The sequence below is a fragment of the Macaca thibetana genome, chromosome 19 (genome assembly GCF_024542745.1).
Source record: "Macaca thibetana thibetana isolate TM-01 chromosome 19, ASM2454274v1, whole genome shotgun sequence".
In the NCBI taxonomy this organism is placed as follows: Eukaryota; Metazoa; Chordata; class Mammalia; order Primates; family Cercopithecidae; genus Macaca; species Macaca thibetana.
In genome coordinates this window covers 16,635,312-16,656,299 of record NC_065596.1, presented here as the reverse complement: position 1 = coordinate 16,656,299, position 20,988 = coordinate 16,635,312, and the positions used below count along the sequence as shown (strand labels likewise).

The following is a 20,988-nucleotide window of genomic DNA, read 5'->3' as shown; positions in this document are numbered from 1 at the left end:
TGGTGAGCAGGAATGACTGCTGTAATATCACAACAAGGCATCTTTCGACGTTAAGGAAATGCATAGAATTGTTCTAGAATGCACAAGAACTGTAACTGGACTTTCTCCAGAAAAGGTAACCCGCGTGATTGGGGAAAATATTACATTTTCACCTTTATGCCATTTTGTAGCTGTTAAATTTTGTGCAATATGCTTGTATCATCTCGTGGAAAAAAAGTCAAGTACCATTTTCACCCGTTTTTGTTTGTTATTGAGGTAAAATTCGCACAAGATGAAATTAACCATTTAAAAATGCACAATGTTTGGCCAAGCGCGTTGGCTCGCTCCTGTAATCCCAGCACTTTGGGAGGATCACCTGAGGTCAGGAGTTCGAGACCAGCCTGGCCAAGATGGTGAAACCCCCGTCCCTACAAATATACAAAAAAAAAAAAAAAATTAGCCAGGCATGATGGCCGGCGCCTGTAATCGCAGCTACTTGGGAGGCTGAGGCGGAAGAATCGGTTGAACCCTGGAGGCGGAGGTTGCAGTGAGCCAAGATCAGGCCATTGCACTCCAGCCTGGGAGAGAGAGAGACTCCGTCTCAAAAAATAAAATAAATAAAAAATAAGACCGGGCTCGGTGGCTCACGCCTGTAACCCCAGGACTTTGGGAGGCCGAGGTGGGCGGATCACGAGGTCAGGAGATCTAGACCATCCTGGCTAACACAGTGAAACCCCATCTCTACTAAAAATACAAAAAAATAAGTAGGCATGGTGGCCGGCGCCTGTAGTCTCAGCTACTTGGGAGGCTGAGGCAGAAGAATGGCGTGAACTCGGGAGGCGGAGCTTGCAGTGACCCGAGATCGGGCCACTGCACTCCAGCCTGGGCGACAGAGCGAGACTCTGCCTCAAAATAAATAAATAAAAATAAAAATGCACAATTCAATGACATTTAGTACATGCCCATGTTGTACAACCATCACCCTTTGCTAGTTTCAGAGTATTTTTATCACCCTGAAAAGAGACCCCCGTAGGAGACCAGCATATGCCACTCTGAAATACACGACTTTGGTATAGGATTATTTTGAGCTGAGATCAATGGAGCTGATACTGGAAAAGCTCTCTGCTTTTCCCTGATTTGCCTCAAAGCAGGACCTAAATGTACAAAGGTGCCCTCCTCCCCTCTCTACCGGGAAGGACAAAGGTTGATTTATCACCAGGGACACCTTTAGACTCTTGTCTGAGACGTCTTTTTTTTTTTTTTCTTTGAGAGGGAGTCTTGCTCTGTTCCCAAACCTAGAGTGCAGTAGCGCCATCTCTGCTCACTGCATCCTCTGCTTCCCTGGTTCAAGCAATTCTCCTGCCTCGGCTTCCCGAGTAGCTGGGATCACAGGTGTGCACCACTGTGCCCGGCTAATTTTTGTATTTTTGGTAGAGTCGGGGTTTCACCACATTGGCCAGGCTGGTCTCAAATTCCTGGCCTCAAGTGATCTCCCCGCCTCGGCCTCCCAAAGTGCCGGGATTACAGGCATGAGCCACTGCACCCGGCCTCAATGTCTCTTTCCTTCGTCTTGTCACTTCTCCCAACATTTGCTGCTCTATGTTGAAAGTGCTATCTAAGGCCGGGCGCGGTGGCTCACGCCTGTAATCCCAGCACTTTGGGAGGCCGAGACGGGCGGATCACGAGGTCAGGAGATCGAGACTATCCTGGCTAACACGGTGAAACCCCATCTCTATTAAAAAATACAAAAAAAAAAACCTAGCCGGGCGAAGTGGCGGGCGCCTGTAGTCCCAGCTACTCAGGAGGCTGAGGCCAGAGAATGGCGTGAACCCGGGAGGCGGAGCTTGCAGTGAGCTGAGATCCGGCCACTGCACTCCAGCCTGGGCGACAGAGCGAGACTCCGTCTCAAAAAAAAAAAAAAAAAAAAAGAAAGTGCTATCTAAGCAGGAGTTATATAAGCTATATAAGCCACCTCATTTCTCTTGGCATCTCCCATGTATACATAAGGTATACATGTTAATAAATTTGTTTTTCCCTTGTTAATTCTTTTTTTTTTTTTGAGACAGGGTCTCACTCTGGGAGGAACCAAATGTGTAGATGTGAGGCCACCACATGTGTGCTCTCTGGGTCCGAGGACCCAGGATGATCCCCAGAGCTTGCTACATTCTGCCCCGTGGTAGCATGACCAACTACTCACAAAAAAGGGTAGAGTGCAGTGGCACGATCTTAACTCACTGCAGCCTTGAACTCCTGGGATCAAGCGATCCTCCCACCTCAGCCTCCTGAGTAGCTGGGACCACAGGTGTCCACCACCACGAGTGGCTAATTTCTTTTTTCTTTTTTTTTTTTTTTTTTTTTTTGAGACAGAGTCTCGCTTAGTCGCCCAGGCTGGAGTGCAATGGCGCAATCTCGGCTCACTGCAAGCTCCGCCTCCCGGGTTCACGCCATTCTCCTGCCTCAGCCTCCCGAGTAGCTGGGACTACAGGCGCCCGCCGCCTCGCCCGGCTAACTTTTTTTGCAGTTTTAGTAGAGACGGAGTTTCACCGTGTTAGCCAGGATGGTCTCGATCTCCTGACCTCGTGATCCGCCCGCCTCGGCCTCCCAAAGTGCTGGGATTACAGGCGTGAGCCACCGCGCCCAGCCGGTTCTTTTTATTTTTTGTAGAAATGGAGTCTCACCGTGTTACCAAGGCTGGCCTTGAGCCCTGGGCTTAAGCAATCTTCCCACCTCGACCTTCCAAAGTGCTGGAACTACAGGCGTGAACCACTGCGCCTGCCCCTGTTAATTCTTTCATTGCAAGGATCCATCACAGCTAAGAATTAAGAATAAAGCAAAAAGTATTTTTCCTCCTCTACACCCTGTTCCCATAAAGCAATCACTCAATTCCTCCCTCCTCCCAGCCCCTGCAACCACTAATCTGCATTCTCTGCTGTCTCTATTTTTACCTCTTCTTGATTTTTTTTTTTTTTTTTTTTTTGAGACAGAATCTCACTCTGTTGCCCAGGCTGGAGTACAGTGGCACGATCTCAGCTTACTGCAGCCTCTGCCTCCCGGGTTCAAGCAATTCTCCTGCCTCGGCCTCCCAAGTGGCTGAGAGTACAGGTGCGTGCCACCACACCCAGCTGATTTTTGCATTTTTAGTAGAGACAGATTTCACGATGTTGGCCAGGCTGGTCTTGAACTCTTGACCTCAAGGGATCTGCCCGCCTCGGCCTTCCAAAGTGCTGGGATTACAGGCATGAGCCACTATTCCTGGCCTTCTTGATATTTCATACAAATGGAATCATACAATATGTGACCATATGTGTTGGCCTCTTCCACCAAGCATAATGGGCTGTTTTGATATTTGCTTTTTGTTGTTGAGACAGGGTCTTGCTCTGTCACGAGGCTGGAGTGCAATGGTGCGATCATAGCTCACTGCAGCCTCGAACTCCTGGGCTTGAGAGATCCTCCTGCCTCGGCCTCCACATTGTCTGGGACTACAGGTGCACGCCACCACATCTGGGCAATTTTTAAAATTTTTCTTTTGTAGAGATGGGGTCTCGCTATGTTCACCAGGCTTCAACCTCCTGGACTCAAGGGATCCTCCTGCCTTGGCCTCCCAAAGTGCTGGGATAATAGGTGTGAGCCACCGCACCCAGCTGAGCATAATGGTGTTGAGGTTCATCTAAGTTGCAGTATGTATCAGAATTTCATTCCACTTGCAGCTGTATAACATTGCGCCATGTGGATGGACCACATTTTGTTTATGCACGCATCAGCTGATGGTCCTTTGGACTGTTTCTGCCTTTTAATGATCATGAATAAGTACAGCTAGAAACATTCGTGAATATGTAGTTGCAGTCCCTGGATTCAGTTCCTTTGGGTCCATACCTAGAAGTGGGGTTGCTGGGTCATTTGCTAACTCTGTTGAACTTTTTGAGTAATTGCCCAACTGTTTCCCACAGTAACGGTATCATTTTCCATCCCCACTAGCGTTACACAAGGGTTCCAGTTTCGCCACGTCCTTGCAACATCCTTTTTTGATTATGATAACCATCGTAGTAGGTGTGCAGTAGTATCCTGTTGTGGTTTTGTTTTGCCTTTTCCTGATGACTCATGATGTTAACCAACTTTTTGTTTGTTTGTTTGTTTGTTTGTTTTTGAGACAGAGTCTCACTCTATTGCCTAGGCTGGAGTGCAGTGGCGATCTCAGCTCACTGCAACCTCCACCTCCCAGGTTCAAGCGATTCTCGTGCCTCAGCCTCCCAAGTAGCTGGGATTACAGCACACCCACCACTGTGCCCGGCTAATTTTATATTTTTAGTAGAGCTGGGGTTTCGCCCTGTTGGCCAGGCTGGTCTCAAACTCCTGACCTCGGGGAATCCGCCCGCCTCCCAAAGTGCTGGGATTACAGGCATGAGCCACTGTGCCCAGCCGGGAGGTCACTGTTTTTGCAGCTGAAAAACCCAAGCCAAGCCAGCTGCAGTGGCCTGTGCCTGTGGTCCCAGCTACTCAGGAGGCTGAGGCACAAGAATCAATTGAATCCAGGAGGTGGAGGTTGCAGTGAACCGAGATCACGCCAATGCACTCCAGCCTGGGCGTCAGCAAGACCCATCTCTAAAAAAGTTAAAAAAAAAAAAAAAAAAAAATCCAAAGCCAAGGTGCGGACATGCAGAGGAAAGAGGCTTCTGGCTGCAAAGCCTGCTGCTGCGTGAATGAGCAGATCCCTCCTCTCGAGCCCAACAGCCTTGGAACAGCGCAGTGCATTTGCCCGAGTGCTTCCTGTGTGCCAGGTCCTGTTCTGGGCAACAGAGATACAGCAGTGAGCTTTGCAGACACAGCCCAGCCCTCCCAGCGTCCCCCCTCTGGCTAGGTCTGAGCTCGACCTTTGAAACAGACCCAGGAGCTGGCCTGGTGTTCACAGCTGGCCTTGGTGTTGCTAGGAGCTGGCCTGGCTGTCCAAGCAGGGCCCTGGTGTCCTCCTGCTGGACATAAACAATCTCACATGACGCCGACATCAGACAAGGCCACTCTGTGACCGTGGCAGAGCAAGACAAAACAAGCCTGCTCCGTAATCATGTCTGAACACAGGCAAAACACGAACACTGTCCACACCATCAGAGTAACTGGACCTCCTCTGCTGCCAGCTAATACCAGCGACGGCTGTTCCTTACCAAGCACAGCTTTAGTCTTCCAACTTCTTTCCTTCCTTCCTTCCTTCCTTCCTTCCTTCCTTCCTTCCTTCCTTCCTTCCTTCCTTCCTTCCTTCTTTCTTCATTCATTTCCTTCCCTCCCTCCCTCCTTCCCTCTTTCCTACCTTCCTTCTTCCTTCCTTTCTCCCCCTTCCTGCTTCCTCCCCTCCCTGCCTCCCTCCTTCCTTCCTTCTTCCTTCCTTCCTTCCTTCTTTCTTTCTTAATTCCTTTCCTTCCCTCCCTCCCTCCTTCCCTCCCTCCTTCCCTCCTTCCTTCCTTCCTTCTTCCTTCCTTCCCCCCTTCCTGCTTCCTCCCCTCCTTCCTTCCCTCCTTCCTTCCTTCTTTCCTTTTTCCTTCCCCTCCCTCCCTCCCTCCCTCCCTCCCTTCCTTCCAGCTTCCCTGGAGCTCTGAGGAGGCAGGATTTGCACCAAAACCGTGCCCCCAAAACACCTAACAGAACTGCAGATCCCAAATCCCTTCCTTCCTTCCTTCCTTCCTTCCTTCCTTCTGACTTCTTCACACAGCTGATTGAGATGCTGAATAATAGAGTTCCTTCTCTCCCTAGCTGCTCTTTTGTTTTCTGTTGTTCCTGAGACAGAATCTCACTCTGTCGCCCAGGCTGGAGTGCAGTGGTGGAATCATAGCTCACTGCACCCTCACTGCGACCTCAACCTCCTGGGTTCAAAAAATCCTCCCACCTCAGCCTCCCGAGTACCTGGGAGTACAGGCATGCGCCACACCTGGCTTTTTAATTTTTTGTAGAGATAGGGTCTCACTGTGTTGCCCAGGCTGGTCTCAAACACCTGGGCTCAAGCAATCCTCCCACTTCAGCCTCTCAAAAGTGCTGGGATTACAGGCCTGAGCCACTGCACTCGGCCTCCCTTGCTTTTTTTTCTTTTCTTTTTTTGGGGGGCGGGGCTGGGCACAGTGGCTCACACCTATAATCCTAGCACTTTGTGGGGCTGAGGCGGGTGGATCACCTGAGGTCGGGAGTTCGACACCAGCCTGGCCAACATGGTGAAACCCCGTCTCTACTAAAAAAATACAAAAATTAGGCCGGGCGCGGTGGCTCAAGCCTGTAATCCCAGCACTTTGGGAGGCCAAGACAGGTGAATCACAAGGTCAGGAGATCGAGACCATCCTGGCTAACATGGTGAAACCCTGTCTCTACTAAAAATAAAAAAAAAAAATTAGCCGGGTGTGGTGGCGGGCGCCTGTAGTCCCAGCTACTCGGGAGGCTGAGGCAGGAGAATGGCGTAAACCCGGGAGGCGGAGCTTGCAGTGAGCTGAGATCCGGCCACTGCACTCCAGCCTGGGCGACAGAGCGAGACTCCGTCTCAAAAAAAAAAAAAAAAAAATACAAAAATTAGCCAGGCACAGTGGCGGGCACCTATAATCCCAGCTACTCGGGAGGCTGAGGCAGGTGAATTGCTTAAACCCGGGAGGTGGAGTCTGCAGTGAGCAGAGATTGCGCCACTGCACTCTAGCCTGGGCGACAGAGTGAGACTCCGTCTGAAAAAAAAAAAAAGAGATAGAGTTTTGCTCTGTGGCCCAAGCTGGAGTGCAGTGGCATGATCTCGGTTCATTGCAACCTCCACCACCTGGATTCAAGAGATTCTCCTGCCTCGACCTCCTGAGTAGCTGGAAATACAGGTGCCCACCACCACACCCGGCTATTTTTTGTATTTTTAGTAGAGACAGGGTTTCACCATGTTGGCCAGTCTGGCCTCAAACTCCTGACCTCAGGGGATCCGCCCACCTCAGCCTCCCAAAGTGCTGGGATTACAGGCGTGAGCCACCACACCCAGTTAATTTTTGTATTTTCAGTAGAGATGGGGTTTCACCGTGTTGGCCAGGCTGGTCTCAAACTCCTGACCTCAAGTGATCCACCTGCCTTGGTGTGAACCACTGCACCTAGCCACAACAGCCGTTTTCTGGATGGTACTTTGGGAGGTTGAGATTACAAATGTGAGCCACCATGCCTCACCTGTGTGTTGCTTTTATTTGTTTTTATCTACTTATCTCAAAAAAAGAAAGTAAAATTTCCAACCAAGAAATTCATCCCACCCAAACCCCCACTTCCTTAAGCTGTGCCCCCAAAACACCAAGCAGAACTGCAAATCCCATAATGAGTGCTTTCTGGCCGGGCGTGGTGGCTCATGCCTATAATCCCAGCACTTTGGGAGGCCGAGGTGGGTGGATCACCTGAGGTCGGGAGCTCGAGACCAGCCTGACCAACATGGAGAAACCCCATCTCTACTAAAAATACAAAATTAGCCCAGCGTGGTGGTGCATGCCTGTAATCCCAGCTACTCGGGAGGCGGAGGCGGGAGAATCACTTGAACCCGGGAAGTGGAGGTTGCAGTGAGCTGAGATCACGCCATTGTACTCCAGCCTGGGCAACAAGAGCTAAACTCTGTCTCAAAAAAAAAATAAAAATAAGTTCTTTCTAACACCTCCCTACTGAGACCCCCATCGTGCCCTATGACATGTACGAGCTCTCTCTCCCTCTCTCTTTCTCTCTCTGTCTCTCTCTCTTTGATGAGTAATAAGCTTGAATGTGCTCAATCACAAGTACATTGCCGGTGGTCTTTGGCTGTGGGAGGAGGGGAGGGATGACTGTCCCCTTTAAAGGGCACCTTGGAGATCTGTGCGCCCTAGAATAATATTAAGAGGCACAGTGACTCAGGGGAGCGGGTCCATTCTGTGTGGGGTGTGTAGAAGGTAGAGGGACAGAAAAACTTCAGAGGATGATAATAATAATGGACACCAGCAGCCTATTACATCAAGTCCTCAACACTGACACTTTCTGAAGTGGTTACCATCATCAATCCCCTTTTGCAGATGACAAAACCTAAGTTCTAGCTGGGCATAGTGGCACACACCTGTAGACCCACCTACGTGCGAGGCTGAGGCGAGAGGATCGCTTGAGCCCAGGAGTTCAAGTCCAGCCTGGACAACATAGCGAGACCCTACTTCAAAAACGAAACCAACCAAAAAAAAAAAAAACCCCAGAGGCTCCAAGAAGTCAATTTACTTGCCTGGGTTCCTGGAGCTCTCAGGAGGCAGGATTTGCACCAAGCCTGACTGGTAATTTTCCTCCCGGCTGCCCCTAGAGGTGCTGAGTAGTCATTGTGACAGTACCATTACACAAAGGAAGTTCTTGGGATCACAGTGGACAGGGCAGACCACACTTCGATGCAGCTTGGGAAGGAACACGAGGGTCCTCTGAGAGACCAGGGACAGAGGGAGATCCAAAGATCTAGTCTGTAGCTAAGTGCGTTTTCGTTTTGTTTTGTTTTGTTTTTTTTGAGACAGAGTCTCGCTCTGTCGCCCGGGCTGGAGTGCAGTGGCCGGATCTCAGCTCACTGCAAGCTCCGCCTCCTGGGTTCACGCCATTCTCCTGCCTCAGCCTCCCGAGTAGCTGGGACTACAGGCGCCCACCACCGCGCCCGGCTAATTTTTTGTATTTTTTAGTAGAGACGGGGTTTCACCGTGTTAACCAGGATGGTCTCGATCTCCTGACCTCGTGATCCGCCCGTCTCGGCCTCCCAAAGTGCTGGGATTACAGGCTTGAGCCACCGCGCCCGGCCGCTAAGTGCGTTTTCTAAGACTCATTGATTCACACGCCATCCCTTGAGGTAGGTACACTGTCCTTGTCCCTGATGTACAGAGGTGAAGACTGAGGCTCATGGGAGCTTAATTACTTATTCCAACATTACCTGGCTAGTAATCTCAGTTGCTGGATTCTCTGATGACCCATTTTGGAGGTCATATTCAACTCTCAACTATTTCAGGTGGCAAACTGATTCTAAAAGCTACAAACTCAGCCAGGCGCGGTGGTTCACACCAGTAATCCCAGCATTTTGGGAGGCCAAGGCGGGTGGATCACCTGAGGTTAGGAGTTCGAGACCAATCTGGCCAACGTGGCGAAACCCCATCTCTACTAAAAATACAAAAATTGGCCAGGCATAGTGGTGGACACCTATAGTCCCAGCTACTCTGGAGGCTCAGGTGGAAGAATCGCTTGAACTTGGGAGGCAGAGGTTGCAGTGAGCCGAGAAAAAAAAAAGAGCAAACTTACACACTGAAAAATTGTGGTTTCATTAAAACACGCACACTTCTTCATCCATGTTTTCTTTCTTTCTATTTTCGTGATGGTGTCTCACTCTGTCACCCAAGCTGGAGTGCAGTGGTGTGGTCTCGGATCACTGCAACCTCTACCACCCAGGTTCAAGCAGTCCCCCTGCCTTAGCCTCCCAAATAGCTGGGATTACAGGCGCATGCCACCATGCCTGGCTAATTTTTGTAATTTTTTTCTTTTTTTTTTTTCTTTTTCTTTCTTTCTTTTTCTTTCTTTTTTTTTTTTTTTTTTTTTTTTTTTGGAAACAGAGTTTCACTCTTGTTGCCCAGACTGGAGTGCAATGGTGCGATCTCGGCTCACCACAACCTCCACCTCCCGGATTCAAGCTATTCTCCTGCCTCAGCCTCTGGAATAGCTGGGATTACAGGCATGCGCCACCACACCCGACTAATTTTGTATTTTTAGTAGAGATGGGGTTTCTCCATGTTGGTCTGGCTGGTCTTGAACTCCCAGTCTCAGGAGATCCGCCCACCTCGGCCTCCCAAAGTGCTGAGATTACAGGCCTCAGCCGCTGTGCCCATCTGGTCCATGTTTTCTAAAGAGGTAGAGGTAAGCAGGTTTTGTGGGTTGAAGTGATCTGGGAGGTCTTCCTGCAGGAGGTGAGCCTGAGAACTTGGAATGCTGGTCTCCAAGGGAGACAGAGAGGAGACCAGGGGAGACACTTGTGATCTAAGCAAAGGCAAAAAAGTCCCAGGTGGCTGAGCAGAGGCGGAGGGTCCAGGAAGGCTTGGAGTCCGAAGCTGAAGGTCAGAGGAGAGAGCTCTCAAAAAGTGTGAAGACAGGAAGAGATTGACAATAGGCAGGACCTAGGACAACTGCAGAGGAGAGGAAAACCAGTAAGAAAGTGTGTGGCAGGCTGGGCATGGTGGCTCACACCTGTAATCCCAGCACTTTGGGAGGCTGAGGCAGACAGAGCACTTAAGGTCAGGAGTTCGAGACCAACCTGACCAATGTGGTGAAACCCCATCTCTACCAAAAATACAAAACTTAGCTGGGCGTGGTGGCAGGCACCTGTTATCCCAGCTACTTGGGAGGCTGAGGCAGGAGAGTCAGTTGAATTCAGGGGAGGTGGAGGTTGCAGTGAGCTGAGATCGCACCACTGGACTCCAACCTGGGAGACAGAGTGAGACTCTGTCTCAAAAAGAAAAGGAAAAAAAAGAAAAAGAGAGAGAAGGGAGGGAAGGAAGGAAAGAAGGAAGGAGAGGGAGAGAGAGAAAGAGCGTGGCAGAAGCAGAAATGGCCAGTGGCTGGGGTGCAGGGCTGGAGTCAGGCAGAGGAACAAAAAAGGGTCCGCAGAGGGGAAGAAGGAGAAAACCGTGGCCTTGATAACTGACTGAGGGTGAGAAGACGGGGTTCTCGTATCAGACATACAGTAGAATGCAGTGGTTAATTCTCCAAGTTCTAGAATCAGTCGCCCTGGGTTCAAACCTCAAGCAAATGACCACCTCCCTGAGCCTCAACGTCTTTTGTGAAGCAGTAGTTAAAACCTACCCTTGGCCAGGCATGGTGGCTCACACCTGTAATCCCAGCACTTTGGGAGGCTGAAGCAGAAGGATTGCTTGAGCCCAGGAGTTTGAGACCAGCCTGAGCAACATAGCGAGAACCCTGTCTCGAAGGAAGGAAGGAAGGGAAGGAGGGAGGGAGGGAGGGAGGGAGGGGGAGGGAAGGAAGGAAGGAAGGAATCAATTGGCCATGCATGGTGGTGCAAACCAATAGTCCTAGATGCTCAGAAGACTGAGGTGAGAGGACCGCTTGAGCCCAAGAGGTTGAGCCCACCACACTTTTCTAATTTGTGTGTGTGGGGGGGGATGGGGGAGGAGACGGGTCCCACTATATTGCCCAGGCTGGTCTTGAACTCCCGGGCTCAAGCAATCCTCTCCCTCTGGCCTCTCAATGTGCCTGGATTACAGGTGTGAGCCACAGTACCCGGCTATTACCTTCTAACCTACTCTTCAATTTTTGTTGTTATATTTTTTCATTATTGTCTGTCATCTCCCGCCCCATTATCAATTCCACAAAGTCAGGGATCTAGGTCTATTTTGTGAACTATTAGTTCCTCACCCCTGCTGGCCTCCAGGCCTAGAGTAGTGACAGAAATAATCAATTTATATGGTGCCTATTGTGTGCCAGGCCTACACTAGGCACCACATGAATGATTTTTCTTTCTTTCTTTCTTTCTTTTTTGAGACGGAGCCTCGCTCTGTCATCCAGGCTGCAGTGCAATGGCACAATCTCGGCTCACTGCAATCTCTGCCTCCCGGGTTCAAGCAATTCTCCTGCCTCAGCCTCCCGAGTAGCTGGGACTACAGGTGCCACCACCACTCCGGCCTAATTTTTTTTATTTATAGTACAGATGGGGTTTCCTCATGTCGGCCAGGCTGGTCTCGAACTCCTGACCTCAGGTTATCCACCCGCCTCGGTTCTCCCAAAGTGCTGGGATTACAGGCGTGAGCCCCCAAGCCCGGCCATGAATGATTATTTCTATCTCTGCTCTTGCTGGAGGAGGGCACAGAGGCTGTGCCAGTTTCCCGTGATGTCCCCAGCCTCCAGCTCAGTGCTTGGCGAGCAGAAAGGAGTCAAAGGCAGGAGTCAAAGGCAAGTGCCCCGCTGGCCACTTGCTCAGTCCCTCATCTCCACCCTCTCGCAGGTGGCTGGTGTCCCGCGATGGCCGCAGGCGCCCTCCTGCCGTGCCCGCGCCCGTGCCCGATGTCCCAGCAGGACTTCCTCAAGGCCTCACACTTCTCGCTGGGGCCCGACCTGCGGCTGCACGAGGGTACCATGCACACCACGTCGCACCGGGACTTCGCCTACCCGACGGCCACCCGGGAGCCGCCGAGCCTGCAGCCGCCGCCCGCGCTGCTTTTCCCAACGGACCCGCGCTGGGACCGGGAAGAGCGCGTGTCGGAGGCGCGCCGCGCGTTCCCGCCGCCGTCGACGCCGCCGTGGGAGCTGCTGCAAGCGCAGGCGCGGGAACGCACGCTCGCCATGCAGGCCAGCAACTTGCACCTGCACGAGGACGCGCACGCCGGGATCGGCCTCTCCAACGCGCGCGCCGCCTACGTCTGGCCCGAGCTGCCGGCGCGCGCCCGAGAGCGGATCCGCGGCGCGCGCCTCATCTTCGACCGCGACTCCCTACCGCCCGGCGACCGCGACAAGTTGCGCATCCCGCCCACCACGCACCAGGCGCTCTTTCCACCCCACGACGCGCGCCCGCAGCCTCGCGCGCCCAGTCGCCACCTCGGTGAGCGCGCACCCGGACTGAGAGGGCGATTTGCTTCACCCAATGGTTCTCAAAGAGGGGCAAGGACTCTTCATTCCCCTTCCCCCAGGGAACATTTGGCAATGTCTGGAAACACTTTTGATGGTCAAGACTTGAGGGGTGGCCAGGCGCGGTGGCTCAAACCTGTAATCTCAGCACTTTGGGAGGCCAAGGTGGGTGGATCGCTTGAAGTCAAGAGTTCGAGACCAGCCTGGCCAATGTGGAGGAACCCCGTCTCTACTAAAATACAAAAATTAGTAGGGCGCGGTGGCGGGTGCCTGTAATCCCAGCTACTTGGGAGGCTGAGGCAGGAGAATTGCTTGATCCCAGGAGGCAGAAGTTGCGGTGAACCGAGATTGTACTGCTGCACTCCAGCCTGGGAGACAGAGCAAGTCTCCATCTGAAAGAAAGAGAGAGAGAGAAAGGGAGGAAGGAAGGAAGGAAGGAAGGAAGGAAGGAAGGAAGGCAGGCAGGCAGGCAGGCAGGCAGGCAGGCAGGCAGGCAGGCAGGCAGGCAGGAAGACTCGGTGGGGGGCCGAGGCCATGCACAGTGGCTCACACCTGTAGTCCCAGTGCTTTGGGAGGCCCAGGCAGGAGGATCTCTTGAGGCCAGAATTGGAGACCTGCCCAGGCAACATAGCAAGACCCATGTCTACAAATATATATAAATTATATATATATACATTATATATATAATGTATATATACACATATTATATATAATGTGTATGTATATATAAATTTTTTTAGAAAGTGTCTCTCTCTGTCACCCAGGCTGGAGCACAGTGGCACAGTCTCAGCTCACACAGACTGGATCTGCCCAGCTCAAGCGATCATCCCACCTCGGCCTCCCAGGCAGCTGGGACTGCAGACATACTTGTCATCAGGCCCAGCTAATTTTTTGTACTTATTTGTAGAGATGCAGTCTAACTATGTTGCCCTGGCGGGTCTTGAACTCCTGGGCTCAAGCAATCTACCCGCCTCGACCTCCCAAAGTGCTGGGATTACAGGCATGAGCCAACGAGCCCAGCCCTTACAAAATACAATTTAAAAAGACAGACAGAGGTGCTACCAGCAGACAGCGGGTAGAGGCCAGAGACGCGGCCAAGTATCCTCCCACAGACAGGGTAGCCCCCACAGCAGAGAATTAGCCAGCCCCAAATGTCAATCACACCAAGCCTCAGAAACCCTGGAACCACCTTGAGCGTCAGTTTCAGCATCAGGAGGGTGGACATATCCTCTGAATCTATCCAGAGTGGTGCGTGGTTGGCAGAAGTCATGAATGCCAGTTTGGGGTCAGACAAATCAGCTAAGTTTTCCATCTGCACACCCTCCTCCCCACATCCCCCAGCCTTACCACCTTAGTAGCTGTGTGAGACTGAGCGAGTTGACCTCTCCAAGCCTCAGTTTCCCCATCTACAAAATGGGTGCGATCACAGGGCCCAATTCACAGGAGCTGGTAAAGCTGAATGTGTATGGTGTGTCTGGTGCAGAGAGCACCCAACAAAGAGTAGCCACCATTCGTGTGATTTTCCAATTCTGTGACTCCAGGAACCCTTCTGGTGAACGTTACTGGTCAGATGTCCCTAAGATGGCCTCAGGGATTGTCAAACCCTGATTTGACATTTAGTTGTAGTTCCTAGTGTCTGTGGTTTCTGGTAAGTTGCTTAACCTCTCTGAGCCTCAAGGAGACTGTAACATAAGAGAAATAATACCAGGTCCAAGAAGGTGCGACCGGGCACGATGGCTCACGCCTGTGATCCCAGCACTTTGGGAAGCTGAGGCAGGTGGACCACTTGAGGCCAGGAGTTGGAGACCAGCCTGGCCAATGTGGTGAAACCCCATCTCTACTAAAAATACAAAAATTTAGTGGTGCGTACCTGTAATTCCAGCTATTTGGGAGGCTGAGGCAGGAGAATCGCTTGAACCTGGGAGGCGGAGGTTGCAATGAGTCGAGATTGTGCCACTGCACTCCAGCCTGGGCCACAAAGCGAGACTCGGTCTCCAAAAAAAAAAAAAAAAAGAGAGAGAGGGAGAGAGAGATGCTAGGTCCTGGAAGAAGATGCAATGCACTTAACCTATGCGTGGCTCAATATAGTCCTTGGTAGATATTATCGGGATTTTTTTGTTTTTTTATTTTTGTGTGTGTGTGTGTGTGTGTGTGTGTTTTGAGATGGAATCTCACTCTGTGACCCAGGCTGGAGTGCAGTGGCGTGATCTCGGCTCACTGCAGCCTCTGCCTCCCGGGTTCAAACTATTCTGTCTCAGTCTCCTGAGTAGCTGGGACTACAGGCATATGCCAACACACCCGGCTAATTTTTATATTTTTGGTAGAGATGGGATTTCACCATATTGGTCAGATTGCTCTTGAACTCCTGACCTCAGGCGATCCACCTACCTTGGCCTCCCAAAGTGCTGGGATTACAGGCATGAGCCACCGCACCTGGCTGTATTTTTTAATTTATCATTATTTTTTAGAGATGAGGGTCTTGCTATGTTGCCCAGGCTGGTCTCCAGCTCCTGGGCTCAAGCCCATCTTCCCACTTCAGCCACCTGAATAGCTGGGATTACAGGCATGGGCCATTGCCCCTGGCTTTTAGTATAACTTATTTTATTTTTATTCTTTGGTGTTTGCCAGACAGCTCTCAGTCTACACTGTTCAGAATGGCCCAGCTGCCCTTCCCAGGCAAAAATTAGAATTCCTTCCAGAGGGCTTGAGATGGCAGAGAATCTCAATCTCTCTCTGTCTCTCTGTCTCTCTCTCTCTCTCTCCCCCTCCCCCTCCCTTTCTCTCTCTCTTCTTTTCTCTCTCCCCTCTTGCCTATCCTAAGGAGGCCCCAACACCCTCAAGTGGGACTACACGAGACAAGATGGGACTTCCTACCAAAGACAGTTCCAGGCCCTGCCAGGCCCACCTGCCTTGATGTGTAAGAGGGTAAATTGAGGCTGTGTTGGGGCTGCAGGTGGGGGCAGAATTGGGGGCTGGGTGGTTTGGGCCTTCCTATCCCTGTCTGCCCACAGGCCTCCTCTACAGTGGAGCTGGGAGACTGCAAGATCAGCTATGGATCGATGTGTTCGGAGCAGAAACAGGCCTACAGGCCCCAGGGTCTGCCTGAAGATAGGTATAAAGGGGCCATTGCCGGGCACGGTGGCTCATGCCTGTAATCGCAGCACTTTGGGAGGCTGAGGCAGGCGGATCATGAGGTCAGGAGTTCGAGACCAGCCTGGCCAATATGGTGAAACCTCGTCTCTACTAAAAATACAAAAATTAGCCGGGTGTAATGGTGGGCACCTGTAATCCCAGCTACTCGGGAGGCTGAGGCAAGAGAATCCCTTGAACCTGGGAGGCGGAGGCTGCAGTGAGCCAAGATTGTACCACTGCCCTCCAACCTGTTCGACAGAGCAAGACTCCATCTCGAAAAAAAAAAAAAGTGGGGAGGGCACTGCCTTCCCACCCAGATGGGACAATTGGCTTTCAGTAGCATGTGGTATGAGCCCCTTAGGGCTTTAGGACCAATACTCTGCCTTTGAGGTCTATGTCACTGGTAGCCAAGGTGCACTATTGTGCCAGGTCTCCCATTATTAGAGCCCCATGGCTTGGTCATTAGGAAACCCTGATCCCCTCCCCCTTTCTGGAGGTTACAAGGCCTCAGATGGATCCACTTTACCTTCTTCTTCTTCTTCTTCTTCTTCTTCTTTTTTTTTTTTTGAGACGGAGTCTCGCTCTGTTGCCCAGGCTTGAGTGCAGTGGCATGATCTCAGCTCACTGCAAACTCCGCCTCCCGGGTTCAAGCGATTCTCCTGCCTCAGCCTCCCGAGTAGCTGGAATTATAGGCACGTGCCACCATGCCCAGCTAATTTGGTATTTTTAGTAGAGATGGGGTTTCACCATTTTTGCCAGGCTGGTCTCAAAGGCCTGACCTCAGGCGATCCACCCACCTCAGCCTCCCAAAGTGCTGGGATTACAGGGGTGAGCCACCGCGCCGGCTCACTTTACCTTGTTCTTGATAGAATAATACATTACATGCAGGTATGACAAGGCCCAGGCCGCAGCCCACATCCACTATGTAAATATCCATCCTGGTGACGGCCTCTTTCACGACAGAACCACCAAGGCCGAGCACTTCTATGCCCGGGAGCCAGGTGAGAGCCTGCGGCCCGCCCCGCCCCGCCTCCCACCGCAGCCTCCCAGGGCAGCTCTGCACCTGTTCGGCTCCTGGCAGAACCTTTTGTTCTTCACCACGATCAGACTCCGGAGTCGCACATCCTGAAAGGAAATTGGTGCCCTGGCCCCGGCAGTCTGGACACCTTCATGCAGTACTTCTACGGCCAGGTGAGCAGGAAGAGCGAAAAGGCGGCAGCGAAAGGGCTTCCCAGACAGAGCAAATAGCAGGTGCAGAAGTCCCAAAGGGGGAATGAGCTTGATATGTATGCAGTAATCTCCTGGATGTACTTGAGTGATCTAGGGCGAGTCATTAACCACTCCGATCCTCGGTGGGGCCCAGAAAGGGCGAGGGAGCTGTTCAAGGTCACACAGAGCCCACCTCCTCCCTCCCGATCCCGGGCCCGGGGACCTCTCGGACGCCGGAGCTTTCAAATGCCATGTGGTCCTACAGCCGCCACCCGCGACACAGCCACCCAGCCGCCACGTGCCTCACGAGAAACTACAGAGTCACGTGACCCTAGGGGAGCCAAAGCTACTCAGATGCTTCTTCAAGACCACCATGGGCTCTGACTACTGCCCCTCCGAGTGGAGGCAGGTGCAGAAAGCGCCCAACCTCCACTTGCAGCCGAGCAACCTGCCGCAGGGGACCGGCGGTGAGCGCTCCCGGGAAGCCCCGCCCCATAGAGCCCCGCCCCGGGAAGCCCCGCCCCAGGAAGCCCCAGCCCTGGAAGCCTCGCCCCCTGCCACTTCTCGGGCCCCGCGCCTAACCAGCCCTCCCCTCCCCCTGGTTTCACCCCCGTAAGGCTAAATCCCACCCCCAATTGACCAGAACCACAACTCTGCCCCTGGATAATCCCGCCCCTTCATGTCATACCTCTCCCCTTCATGTCATACCTCTCCCCTTCATAACTCCATCATTCTGGACATGGCCCCGCCCCTTCTCCATCCTCTCTTATCCAGTCTTAACTCCTCCTCGATTGTCAGACTCTGGCTCCGCCCCTGACCCGCCAGCCAGCCCTGCGTGGCCCTGCCCCCAGACTCATCTGGACGGGTCCCACCCCTGATCTTCTTAGCCCTGTGCCCTAGCTCCTGGCTCTTCCCCTAGCTCCTCCCTCCTCCCCCAGCTCCTCCCTCTTCCCAAGCTCCTCCCCCTTCCTCTGGCTCCTCCCTCCTCGGCTCCTTCCTCTTTCCTAGCTCCTCCCTGTTTCCCAGTTCCTCCCTCTTCCCCAGCTCCTCCCCCTTCCTCTAGCTCCTCCCTCCTCCCCTGGCTCCTCCCTCCTCTCCCACCTCCTCCCTCTTCCTCAGCTCCTCCCTCTTCCCAAGCTCCTCCCTCTTCCCAAGCTCCTCCCCCTTCCTCTGGCTCCTCCCTCCTTATTTGGCTCCTCCCTCCTCCCCTCTCCTAATCCTTTCTTCTCCCCTGGTCAACATCAGCGCTAGCCTGGCTTGGCTCTTGAACCCTTCCCTTGAACTTCACCACACCCTCAGCCCCGCCTCTGCCCATAGCCCTCACTCAGCCTCCCTAACCTGAATCTCCAGAATTCGATTTTTTAACCATGAACCAGAAGATGCTGAAGCCACACGGAACAGCTCCGGCCCTGGTGACTGAAGAGATGCTACAGCGGGTGAGGGAGCGGGAGGGGAGCCACCCATCATTAGGCAACCCCCACATGGGTGTAGAGTTGTCTCAGGAAGACTATGCTGTCACCCAGCCTCAGAGTTAGTGACCATCCAGGCTCGGGGGCACCTTTTTTTTTTTTTTTGAGACGGAGTCTCGCTCGGTTGCCCAGGCTGGAGTGCAGTGGCCGGATCTCAGCTCACTGCGAGCTCCGCCTCCCGGGTTCACGCCATTCTCCTGCCTCAGCCTCCCCAGTAGCTGGGACTACAGGGGCCCACCACCTTGCCTGGCTAGTTTTTTTGTATTTTTTAGTAGAGACGGGGTTTCACCGTGTTAGCCAGGATGGTCTCGATCTCTTGACCTCGTGATCCACCCGTCTCAGCCTCCCAAAGTGCTGGGATTACAGGCTTGAGCCACCTCGCCCGGCCGGGGGCATCTTAATATCCCTTTAGCCTCAAGATCATCTCTAGCTTCGCCGGGTGCGGTGGTTCACGCCTGTAATCCCAGCGCTTTGGGAGGCCAAAGCAGGCGGATCTCCTGAAGTCAGGAGTTTGAGACCAGCCTGGCCAACATGGTGAAACCCCGTCTCTACTAAAAATACAAAAATTAGCCGGGCATGGTGGTGCATGCCTGTAATCCCAGCTACTCGGAAGGCTGAGACAGAATTACTTGAACTGGGGAGGCGGAGGTTGCAGTGAGCCAAGATCGTGCCATTGCACTCTAGGCTGGGCAACAGAGCAAGACTCTGCCTCAAAAAAAGGAAAAAAAAATAGAGATAATCCCTAGCTCACTCCCCAGGGTCATGTCCAGGTCAGCTCAGGGGCATCTTTGCACCACCACCACTGTTATACCCAAGACAAGGGTTAATTCAGAGCCACCGAGGAGCACCCCAGCCCTGGAGTCCTTCCAGGGACACCCCTGGTTACTCTCCAGCTTCTTATCCAGCTCCTTATTCAGCCTCGCCTGGGGCCCTTTTTATCCACCTCTCCCCAGGGTTCAACCTCCCCAGCCTTTGATGCTCTGGCTCTGCCCCTAACCGGCCCCACCCTTCCCCTGGCTTCACCTCCTGAAGGGCTAAATCCCACCCCAAATTGACCAGAGCCCAAACTCCACCCCTGGACAATTCGGCCCCTTCGTAGCCATGTCCTACCCTTGCATAACTCCACCCTTCTGGTCATAGCCTTGCCCCTTTCCCTATCCTCTCTTACCCAGTCTTAACCATCCTCCTTCATCAGACATTGGCTCTGCACTGACCAACTAGCCTGTCCTGCCTGGCCCCAGCCCCTGACTCATTAGGCCTGGAGATCCTGGGGTGGACAGGGTGGGTCAGCCACCTGCCAGGCTGCCCTGCCATGCTGTCCACCCTGACTCCACAGTGCAAGTACAGTCACATGGAGCCCCCACTGGGTGGACTGCGCTTCTTCTCAACCCAATACAAGGACGAATTTCCTTTCAAGTATCAGGGTCCAGCAGCCCTGAGACTGAAAAATCCTCAGGAGGGCTTCGTGCCCCTGGGCACGCCTCACCAGCACAGCTGCAGGGAGAAGATAGACCCTCGGGCTCCCCAGCCCCCTATGTACCCGTGCCCCAGCCAGTAATAAATGCCACCTTGGCAACATTCCACTCTTCCCCATCAGTCAGCCAGTCGAGAGGATGCTTGGGTGGGTGGGGGCTGGGGGAAGGGACTGCACGGGAAAGGATGACTCCATTGTTGCTGCGTTGCCATGAAGAGTATGGAGTCAAGGCTGGACGCGGTGGCTCACACCTGTAACCCCAACACTTGGGGAGGCTGAGATGGGAGGATTGCTTGAGCCCAGGAGTTTGAGATCAGCCTGGGCAACATAGGGAGATCCTGTTTCTACAAAAAATAGTTGGCCAGGCGCAGTGGCTCACACTTATAATCCCAGCATTTTGGGAGGCCAAGGCGAGCGGATCACCTGAGATCAGGAGTTCGACACCAACCTGGCCAACATGATGAAACCCTATCTCTACTAAAATACAAAAATTAACCAGACGTGGTGGCACATGTCTGTAATCTTAGCTACTCGACAGGCTAAAGCACGGAATCACTTGAACCTGGGAGGCGGAGGTTGCAGTGAGATCACACCACTGAACTCCAGCCTGGGCAGCAGAGCAAGACTACATCTCAATAAATAAGTAAGCAAGTAAGTAAGTAAATAAATAAATAAAAATTTTAAAAAGCCAGGCATGGGGGTACATGCTTGTAGTCCCAGCTACTCAGGAGGCTGAAGTGGGAGAATGACTTAAGCCCAGAAATTTGATGCTACAGTGAGCTATATGATTGCACTACTGCACTCCGGTCAGGGCAACAGAGCAAGAACTCTGTCTCAAAAAAAGACAAAATGAAAAAAGTTGTAGTGCTGAACAGAGATATTGGTGTGTGTGCTTGAGAACATAGATCCCTGTGGGGGCTGGATGGACATAGTCCAAACCCGGACTCCTCCATGTCCTGGAGAGTAGTTTGGGCAAGTCACCTAACCCTGCTGAGCCTCAATTTGCTCATCTATGAAACGGGGATAAGTAGCAACTCTCCCATGAGACTGTTAAACATGAGAAATGTCCACACTTTTCAGTGCATGGGGCTGGGGTCGTGGAGGGAAAGCTCCCCTTCTGAGGATGAAAGTGGGGAAGGC

At 52.6% G+C, this 20,988-nt stretch overlaps 1 protein-coding gene across 4 annotated transcripts; it reads left to right on the top strand.

Annotated features, from left to right (window-relative positions):
- Positions 1 to 8,493: 8,493 nt before the first annotated feature.
- TEX45 (testis expressed 45) lies at positions 8,494 to 19,952 on the top strand. 4 transcript variants are annotated; one of them, XM_050770463.1, is made up of 9 exons: positions 8,494 to 8,794; positions 11,945 to 12,538; positions 15,386 to 15,489; positions 15,576 to 15,676; positions 16,585 to 16,697; positions 16,778 to 16,887; positions 17,171 to 17,372; positions 18,256 to 18,341; positions 19,711 to 19,952. In XM_050770463.1, exons 2-9 carry the CDS (start codon positions 11,962 to 11,964, stop codon positions 19,930 to 19,932), a joined length of 1,515 nt encoding a protein of 504 aa, XP_050626420.1. In that variant the 5' UTR covers positions 8,494 to 8,794; positions 11,945 to 11,961; the 3' UTR covers positions 19,933 to 19,952. The 4 variants fall into 4 exon arrangements, with proteins under 4 accessions (XP_050626420.1, XP_050626419.1, XP_050626416.1 ...); XM_050770462.1 differs by lacking the exon at positions 8,494 to 8,794 and adding an exon at positions 9,855 to 10,043; XM_050770459.1 differs by lacking the exon at positions 8,494 to 8,794 and adding an exon at positions 9,855 to 10,133.
- Positions 19,953 to 20,988: the final 1,036 nt, after the last annotated feature.